General features: G+C 40.4%; 1 protein-coding gene across 8 annotated transcripts in view; it reads right to left on the bottom strand.

Annotated features, from left to right (window-relative positions):
• Positions 1-586: 586 nt before the first annotated feature.
• Positions 587-10,496, bottom strand: part of Acsl (Acyl-CoA synthetase long-chain) — a 31,399-nt gene continuing 21,489 nt past the window's right edge. For 6 of the 8 annotated variants that reach the window (XM_043418176.1, XM_043418175.1, XM_043418179.1 and 3 more), the window contains 7 exons: positions 6,327-6,681; positions 5,496-5,864; positions 4,997-5,392; positions 4,543-4,855; positions 4,127-4,390; positions 3,775-4,050; positions 587-3,397 (listed from right to left, as the gene is read on the bottom strand). In XM_043418176.1, coding sequence (XP_043274111.1) covers positions 3,243-3,397; positions 3,775-4,050; positions 4,127-4,390; positions 4,543-4,855; positions 4,997-5,392; positions 5,496-5,864; positions 6,327-6,681 — 2,128 coding nt within the window. In that variant the 3' untranslated portion in view covers positions 587-3,242. Of the gene's footprint in view, positions 3,398-3,774; positions 4,051-4,126; positions 4,391-4,542; positions 4,856-4,996; positions 5,393-5,495; positions 5,865-6,326; positions 6,682-6,808; positions 7,301-7,337; positions 9,298-10,496 lie in introns of those variants that run through there. The other 2 variants (XM_043418178.1, XM_043418172.1) reach the window with 2 other exon arrangements.

Here is a 10,496-nt window from a genome sequence, read left to right as displayed (position 1 = left end):
TCATGCACGCATTGAATGCACCCACGCGAATTAGCCAGATAAAAAATAAAGAACACTTCATGACATTCACGTTAGAGCGATTAACAAAAGACCCTTCATATTTCAATGCTTTGCTCATCGATATTCGTCCACTAATTCTTTCTTGTACGATGAAACTTGCACTAACGTCGAAACATTCATGAAAGTTCTTGGCGTAAGATGAATTTGTATATATTTATTTGTTAAATATTCATAGTTTTTTCGAGAGAAAAATCAGGATGAGTGTAGTTATTATCGAACAATAACCGATGGATCATTTTATAGAGTTCAGTATTGAATCGGTGATGAAACATTTGTGAAGAATTTTCATAGAATTTTTCGTACGTTTGTATTATCAGGATTTTCAAATCGAAGCAATGCGAAAAGGAAAAATGCATAAATGAAAGAAAAGCATAAAAGGAAAATAACAGCTGCTGCGAAAGCGACAACGCCGTTGGCCTCAAACAGCCTCGATTCGCATGAAAAATTTCGTTATTGTTCATCACCTGTTAATTATACTATTCAGTGAAGCAAGAGTCGTGTCCACGAAAAGTGAAAGATGAACCAGTAGAAGAGGATTCTTTGTTGTTTATTGATAGATCTAATCGATGAGTAAGTAAATAAAGGGATGAAGCGTTTTTTAACTGCTCCAATTACGTACGGTATTTAGGCATTTTGTTTTTCTTATATATATTTATATATATATATATATAAACAGTTTTTGTTTTCTCCTAAACTTTCTTGTCGCAGAGACATGTACTGTGATGTTACAATAGTAGGGCTTTACGCGAATAAGCGATTCGACCAACATTACGACGTCACCATTAATATTCAACATAGAAATAAATGTATGCATGAAACTGCATCGTACAAGCTTACGAATGATGTATAATCACAGGTAAATAACTTTTTCTTTTTGGTTTTTTTTTTCGTGTTGGATGCAATAGAAAAGAAAAACATAATTTCATAACTTTCATACACGTATACGCATTAGATTTTAATACATTAATATAGCGTGTATCCAATCAACGAGACACTTTTTTTTTAACCACATTTTAGGTCCGAGAAACGATCCCGGAAAACGTCGATTTAGCGCGGCGACTCTTTGCCATTTAAGGCCGAGCCACGTTGCACCATTTACTCTTATATTCATACTAAACATTGCTAAAATTGTTGCTTTCATATTGTTCACATGATTTGTTTTCTTGTTGTCAATAAAATAAATGTTCAACCGCTAATTATCCTGACGCAGAGTCTCCTTCTCTCTAACTCTCTTTCTTTTCAGCGCACAGTATGGTAGACCGTGTTTTATGATGAAAGTGGAAGCAGTTCCCGAAATTTCTCTTATGATTTGGGACACAATTTTCGAACGTAGAGTCAATTGAAAATTCAAAACATTTAATTGATTGATAGATTTATACGAGATCGAGGACATTCTCAGCGTACGACGATTTTCGAGAACTGGTGAATTTTCGTTTACTTGCTCGCGGACATTTCCATTGGAACGAGTAACGAGTGGAAGAATCAGATAATTATTCGCGGGTTCATTTTATCGAAACTTTTCATCGAGCAGTGAATACCTCTATTTTGATATTTCTCCACCAAGGATTGGAATAATACAGTGAATTTAACTGCTCGAAAATACGAGCTAACTCCTAATTATTGTTAACAAAAAAAATAATTCAAAAGGAAACATGCCATTTGGGTGATTTAAATATATTAAATAATATTCAAATTTATACGAAAAATAATTTGGTTTTGTCATACCATACTCAGTATGCGCATCCACTAATCCAAACAAAAAATATCATCATGGCAACTTGCTTTTGGAGTTAGTTAAAATCAAAAGTATAAACAAAACATTAGCCAGCTTTCTGATGTGTCTCGGTACGGCGAGGACATCCTCAAACTTAATCTCTATGACGATTTTCAGTGTATCATACTTGCAATATCAATGAATAGGCATCGTTGGCGGTACAACGTTTTATGGATACTGACAAATTAATTTTCACCACACATACGCCGAAAGTTCAGCTTTCCGAAAACGGAAGGTTGAATTTTCGGTGCATGTGTGGTGACAAATAGTATACACTCCACGGGAGTGAAATTAGACTACCTCAAACCGTGTGCTGCCCGCGGTTTGAGGTAGTCTACTTACACTCCTTAGGTGCGTAATATACTATTTTCTCTGTCTTTAAAAATAGAAGAACGCGCGACATCGATAACAAATGATACAAATTTAAAAAAATAAATATGTACATAGAAGACTATTATTACTGTTCCAGAACAATTCGTTCACCATTGTCCGAGAATGATATACATTTTCCAATGAATTCAACCGCGATAATAATTGCACAATTAATTTTTACTTGAAGTGTTCGCTGTTTTGTTCAATATTGAACGTGCAAAAGGTCACCGGTATTAACAATTACTTACAATTTCCTCATTACGAATTCCAATCGATATATCTTCCATAAATATAGCATTTGACGAAGATGCGCAAAAACGTTCATCAACGAGGTCAAAATCAAAAGCCTGCCTTTTTAGCAATCATTTTTTCATTAATCGTGTTCGCTTACAGTAGAGAATGTTTCCCATGGACGCAGAGAGATTGATAGGAATATACCCGATTGCGAAATTGGATTATGCAAATTTGTGCGATCCAATCAGTAGTTCATTCAAGGAATAAACTCAATCGACTTTGCAGACTGTTTGGAGGCCAAAGGTAAACACTTTGTTTTGCGCGACCACGAATGACAATTGTACGAATTGACAGAAATTCACAATAGAAAAAAAACGTCGGTTGTATCGAAATGTTGAATAAAAAAAAATTTAATCACAATTATGTACGCGCTATCTGTAATGGCCTGATAACCGATATACTTTCGATAATCCACCGTGGTCGTCCTTTACAACGGGGATGGTATAGTACACATAAATCTACGCAAACAGTTCGAATACATAAAAGGACACATGCACACGTACACACCCACGGTACCGAGTGAATCGAGGGCGATCGCGTATCTTCGTTTGCCATAAGTATCGCCGGTGTTTATGAATTTCAACAACATTGGTTATTCAGGACACGCTGAGAGATCCGCGCGACGACTGGCGTTATGTTTGTCGATCTTTTTTTCTTTTTCTCTTCCGCGATGTCATACTTCCAAATTACTACGTTTGCGTACACGCTAGACGTTACACTTTGCGCATTTTTTGCCGTAACATCACGAGGCGTACATCCGATTTATCTCGTGCTGATAACGCTCTTGGACAGCTTTTCGCTTCAGTTTGAAAGCAGCCGTAACCAGACCCATATCCGGTGACCACTGCTCTGGACAGAGCTTCACAGCTCCAGGGATTTCAAATCTTTGTAGTTTACCTTTAAATGAGATAAGTCGAAATATTATATTCATGGTAAATTTTACAATGGGCGCATACAACTTGCTTGAGTTATGTTTGAAAACGTCATTTATCTGTTTCCTTTCAACCGAAGAAATGACGTAAGAATTTTAGATTTTTCAAACCCAAACGCTAATTTTTCCGAAACGATCAGAAAGGTTCACAAAGAATAGAAAACTCTTTGACAAAATTCGATAGAATTATAAAAAATATAAATATACATTCGATTCGACGAAAGAGTTGTGGAAATTTTTGTAAATCAAACCGCAAGATTCCACAAATCGAAAATGAGAATTAAAGGCATGTGTTTCAATCGTCATCCGATCCATTGATAAGTTTGATTTATACAGAACTCACATTTCTTCGCCTGTTCAACCAGTTCGTGCAGAACGGCCTTCTCAATGCGTGGATTTTCGCACAGTTCTTCAAGATTTTTCGTTGTAATATTAAGATTAGCTGCAATTTCTTCGAGGCTGCGAGGATTCGGTACGACAAGAGCGACTGTGTACGCCTTGAAAGCGTCTCCGTAGACGCAGATATTTTCCACAACGGGACAAGTCTTTAGTTCAGCTTCGACTTTACCGAGTGATACGTACTCTCCCAATTGCAATTTGACTAAATCCTTCTTCCGATCTGCCGGTGACAGAGTAAATAAATAAATAAATAAATAAGTTACGTGCTAACGAAAAGTTTCAAAGCAAATACTCACCGATGATCGTCATGCTTCCATCCGGATGGAATTCCCCAATGTCGCCCGTTCTGAACCACTGTCTGCCATTCTCCTCAAAGAAATTCTCTTTTGTTTGGTCCGGAAGTTTGTAATAACCAGCCGAGACGTTATCGCCACCTACAACAATCTCGCCTCTCGGGTAAGGTGAATCCGTTACTCTGTAATTCGCTTCTTCCCAATTTTCCAGTCTTATGTCACAGATAACCGTAGGAGCTCCGACTCTTCCTGTGCTTCTGTCGTACGCTAGTAATAAAAATGTTTTTTCATGAGTTTCGATTTTCAACAAAAAGCTTCGAACAGGCTTATATTATTTATTTCATTTTATAGACTTTTATAGACAATTAAATATAATTGAAATCATTAAAAAAAATATATACAACAGGTTTTATGCTTACTGTCCATAACTGTGGCTCCTGAGCACGTTTCCGTGAGACCGTATCCCTGCGTGACAGTAACGCACAGACAGAGTTTGACCTGTGTGTGAGTATCAGGGCTCAATGGTGCTCCACCGGATAAAATAAGTCGTACTCGACCGCCGAGGACCTGCCTCGCGGCGCCGAAAATGTAACGATTGAACAAAGGTGTCTCATAGCCACGTTTCGTCCATTTGAGCTTGTACTCGTATGCGAAATTGAAAATGGCTTGTCTGAACGCTCCAGATTTCTTAACTTTCTCGTTTATTCCTTTGGAGATGCGATCGAGTATCAGCTGTGAATATTTATTTCATAAAAATTTCTTAAAATTTTACCGTTTTTTTTTTTCAGTCATCATCATGGTGATTCAATTTGGTTCTCTAGTCCTATCCTCGAAACGTGTTAGGTTTTATTTTCTCGTTGAGCTTATACTCACAGGTACAGCGGTCAAACAAGTCGGGTGTAAGATGGAGGCGTCTCCTTTGGATCCCCTCATGATTTTGCTGCTAGAATCAATCATGGTCAATGGCGAGCTGTATCCAATGGGAACACCGGTAAGTAGGCAAACGCTTTCAGCGAGGAATTCGAATACGTGAGCCAGTGGTAAGAAGCCGAGGAAGACGTCATCGGGTTGTATGACAACTGCTGTAGCGTAAGCTTTTAGCGTGGCGATGATGTTTTTGTGAGAGAGGAGTACACCTTTTGGAACACCCGTCGAGCCGGAAGTGTACATTATGATGGCTGTGTCTTCGGGTTCCGGTGCAACGGATGGACGATTAGAAGTGTTGCCTTTTTTGATGATGTCTGAGAACGGCATCAAGCGTACTCCTTCCTGAAATGACGGAAATAATCGTGAAAAGCGTTTCTCTCTGGTGACTCGTTGGAGAAAATTTGTGCTCTCGTAATCCAATGAGGATGAGAATCCGCGTTGATACCTTGAAGCCCTTCGTGTCGGTTTCTTTCAGTTGGTCCTCCATGTAAATGAGGTTTTTAACTTCAGGAATCATGTCGAGCAGTCGTTTGAACTTCGGCAACAATTCGTGACTCGTTATAACCGTATCGACTTCCGTTTGATTAATACCATGAGCAATTGCCTCGTCGCCGAGAGTCGCGTAGATCGTAACAACCGAAAGATTCTGTTTGAAACTGCCGTGAGCTGCTATCATCCACTCGGCTCGAGTCTCAGCAAATATCACGATATTTTTCTTCTGCGTCAATCCCAGCTCGGCCAAGCCACGACCGAACGAGGATGCTAACCTTTCCACCTCGGTGTAGCTCTTCCACTTGTACTCGCCCATCTTGTACTGTCGGTTGAGAGAAAAAAAATTGATTAAACAAGACTTTTAACACTGGTACGTGAACTTTGAGGCTCGTCTTTTAATCGCAATAGTATATCGACTTTCCTTTCAATTGAACAAAACCTTTCTCTTAAATTGGGGCAAAAAAAAAAGTGTTTTGTGCGTTGAATCGAAGGCCGCACTAATCGATTTGTCGTACATAATTGAAAGCAATGAAAAAAAGGGCGCTTTTGGCTCAAGTGCCTCGACAAGATTTTTCGCATACTATTTTTTGAGCGCTTTAAGAGGCTCGAAAAATCAATGATACGGCTGAATTTCGTGCTATAAAAAGAATCCTTTTAATCTCCCACTTCGATCTTTATCCACACACCAAAAATCATGCAAACTCGGACGCATACAGGCGTACACAGGCGCGTGAAAGATCCTCGTGCAAGCACGTTGAAACGTTTCGTTTGTTTCTGGCCTCACCTTCTTGAAGATTCTGCCATTAGGTTGTAACTCATCCTCCTCAGCGAGAATTTGCCTCGTGCCGAGACACTTTTTGCCACTGTGCATATCTGTGACCCATTTAAGCATTTTCTCGAGAGTATCGATTTTCTGACGTTCCAGTGTTATGTGCAAAGGACCAGGTGGATCGACGCTTCTGTACGTAATCGAATGGTCGTCCTTTGAGATCCATTTCGCTTTTATTCTTCTTGATAGCTTCCTCTTTTCCCATGGTCGTTGAAGTATTAGATAAACCGGAAACGTCAGAAGGTCGTAGACGTACGACAGCGCCTTGATGGCATTTATCGCACCGGATATCCAGAAGCCTTCCATTTCCCTGTGAACAAACGAAGATTAACAATTTACTGCAATGAATCAATTAAACATGCGAAGAAAAAGTCTTAATTTCTTTTTCTTTTCTATTTTCTACAAAAAACATAATCCGTACAGAAAAGTAATAATACCGAATGACTCGATCATGCATGCAGCAAACACAGAGGGAAGAATGAGCCAGAAGATAAGAACAATCATCGATGAAATATTGCCAATTAATTAGTTCAAAAAATAGCAAGCAACGACGAAAAAGTTTACTAAAAATTGCAATCGTCCGAGAGAACATTACACAATTTACAAAATAAGCGAGCAACAATACATGTGCTTGAGGGGTCGATTATCGTATTAAAATAAACCATTTATCGCATACCGAGAAAAGAAATTCGATTCAGCAAAAATTTGGTTGAATCAGTAAATCGTGCGTTGAGCAAAACGAAGTTCGTTGATTCAACGAAACTTTTATCGACAGCAAATCAAGTTATTGGGCTGATAAAATTTTTTTTACGCTGACGAGTGTTGTTCTCATCATTACGATCATCGCATTGCATGTTGATCAAACAATTCCGAATGAAATTTTTGTTGAATAAACGAATTTTCCTTGCTCAGTGCACAGCCATCCATTCATAATCACGTGGAGTAATACAACGTTACGTTTCTTACGCATTAGTAACCTCGGCTCATTTCCTTATTATCATTGACAGTTAAGTAATGTATAAGCTGATGCATCGCATTCGGATTCGACTTCGATATCATCCGAATGTAAATCGAATGTTCAACTTTCAACAGGATCAATTTACGGCCAATGAGATTAGCCATACACGTTAGGTCCCACTGGACCTGTGCTCGAATTTGAGGTTCCAGAGGTCGAAGAAAAACATCAATACGTTTGAAAACGATTTGCTGTTGAGCTACCGCCACGACGCGTCAAGTCGCTGTTTTTATCAAGCTCATTTCGCGCAGCAACAAGATCAAACGTTGGCAAACAACAAGATTTTTCACAACTCCTCTCGCGTTAACTCTCGGAAGGCATAAAGTACAATTACTTGAGCGAATTGAATTATTGGTATCATGCGAGAGTGATTAACGACTGGGCGACAATCACGTGTTCGCGAGTTGTACGATGACTCCGCATATAACGACTGGGACGATTGAGAGCAAAAGAGTAAAAGATTATTCGTTCTCTATACATGCACGGACATGCATGGGCAAATCGGAGTCAACTTGACCGCGATGAGTTTCCACCACGATTCTACGCTCCGTTCTATTTTCTTAGCTCCCAAAATGGACTCTCGAGTTTCCATTTGAGTTTTTTTTTTTTTTTTTTTTTTTTTTTTCAATTCATACGGGATGCTGCGAGTGAAGCGGCCAAATAACGACGATCCTTCGAGCTCTTCTCTCACCGGATTCTTATTTCGTTGGTTCACGCGGAGCGACCAACGCTTATGCAGAATTTTCAAGGGTGGAGGAACGTTGCGCAACGTGCGATTTCTGTCATTGGCACGCGTTATTCCATCACGTGTTCGCTATCAATCCAATGTTGCAAGATTTATAACGAAAGACGAAGAGCAGTTGACAATGAATACGACGACACTCGAAAGCACGCGGAGGCTCTCCCACTCGATATTTCGCCGGCGATATACCGCCGAATCGGTACGATGATTCGTAACCGTTGCAAAAAATCTCTCTCTCTCTCTCTCTCTCCGCGTGCTGCTCCCAGACTGACAAAGGCAAACTCGGACACTCGCATTCGGAACGACACGACGATTCCTTGACTTTCCTTCTTCTCCCTCATTCATTACCTTCCGGAGCATGAAAACAGACAAGTACGCGGCGAATCGAACACCGCTAAATGGCACAGGCGGAACACCGCGTTTCTAACGGTAAGCTTCGCAGAGCCTCGATGCTGAACGCTCTCCGAGACGAGCTCGTAGACTTTTTAGCAAATGAAAGAAAAACATGCTCCCCCAACGGAGGTGAACGATCGTGCACTTCTTCACAAAATAAGGTCGCACTCTTTGCACGACTCCGAGCGAGCAGCGTCGAACCAGCAAGCGAGATGAGCACACGCGAATCTCTCCTCTCTTGTCGGTTGTTTGACCTTTTTTCATCATTTTTTCGTCTTCGATATCTATTCGATATTATTGCTATCGAGTATTGATCCTTGATAACGCTTCGTATTGACAATCATTTTGAGATCCTGGAAAATCTTTGGGTCGCTCCTCTTTCGTTTCGGAGCCCGTACCTCCGTGATCGAGCGATTAATTGATCGAGGAAACTACGTGACGAAACGATGCGACAGCAACGAAGAAAAATCGGGGGAGCTCCAGTTTTTTTGGAGTCGTGTAAAAATCTGCTATGAAGAATTCATCGATAAGGAACGTCTCGAAGTATTTCAGGTTTTTCATTATCGCGGAGACTCGCGTATCTTCGAGATCAAATAATCAGCGATATCAAAGTCCACGATGATTAAAACGCTTATAGATCCAATGAAGATAATTCTCAGTTATTTTTGGAGTTTGCATGCGCATCGTTTACAATTCAAAGGAATTTTTATGAATTTCAACACTCTGTGACAAGATTCGAGTGAATTTTTTTTTTTTTTTTGTCAAATCTCTCGAAAACGATCATGGAAGTTCGGAAAAATCTCTGCAAATCACTTCGCTCCGCGTACCACGGTCGAATATTTTCGGAATTTGGATTCAAAAGGGCAGGAGGAACCGGAAGTTTGGCAGAAATTAAAAGAAGCTCGGACGCTGTACACCGGCATCGAGTAGTTGAGAGTCAAATACGAGGTCAGTGTGCTTACTGAAAAGACAGATTTTCAACGAAAAAAGACAGAAATTCATTGTACTTGAAAATATCGAAATTGGAAGAAATTGATGCGAGAAATTGGAAAAAGTTGCGCGACGTTGTGCTGATAAAAAACAAGGACACGGCCGGGCCAAATGAACTCTGCGATAATGAGACTGGAACGATCGTTGAATGTTTTTTTGAAAAAACGAAAAATCCGTGCATTTGTAGGATCCGAAATCGTAGGAGAGACTCTCGTGTTGACAAAATTGGGCCATTGACACGGGTGGAAAACGAAGATGAGAAAATAGCGTTTGCGAGAGGTATGTGGTGCGCGTGGGAGCGTTTTCGCGGTCGCGATGTGGCAACGCGAAGCGTTTGCCGTGCGAGAAAGTTGGGCGCGAAATTCAAACGGAGGAAGCGAAGTCAAAAACTGTTCTCGTTTTTCGCACATAAACAAGCTTTAATGTCGCACTTAGAATCAAAGATTCTCGATGGAAACGTCTTTTGTGCTATTTTCGTCGTACAGAGTTGCCAATTGAAACTTGTCCAATGATTGAATAGTGCTCGAAGGAGACGCACAATATTGTAATGAAACTTTGATCCCTCCGGCAAAGGTTCTAACAGCTCAATTAGACCAAAGCTCTTTAGATTTTTTGCGAGCGTTTTTGTACGAGAAGAAAACGCTAACATGTGATTTCCGATAATTGCCGAGACTTTTTCTCCTTTTTTCCTCTCAGGTATTCACTCGGGGCGACTGCGAGCTTTTTTGCTTATTTCCTTGCGCAAGTTTTTCATAAAGCATCGTCCCGCACCGCGCCAAGTTGCCGCACGATGCTCGAGATATCTGCGAGTGAATTGTCCCGCGTACGCAAGTGTGCACGGCGCGAATGGGCGAGTTGAGCCAGGGCCGTATACGAAAAAAATCGGACCAGCAATAGCTCAAAAGGGTCAATCATTCCGTTGGTTTTCCTCGTCGCGGCCGGCCCTGGAAACGTCGTGACACAATTGAGAAGATTCGCCAAATAT

The sequence above is a fragment of the Venturia canescens genome, chromosome 4 (assembly GCF_019457755.1).
Source record: "Venturia canescens isolate UGA chromosome 4, ASM1945775v1, whole genome shotgun sequence".
Classification (NCBI taxonomy): Eukaryota; Metazoa; Arthropoda; class Insecta; order Hymenoptera; family Ichneumonidae; genus Venturia; species Venturia canescens.
Note: the sequence above shows the minus strand (reverse complement) of the source record. Positions and strands in the feature narration are given on the sequence as shown.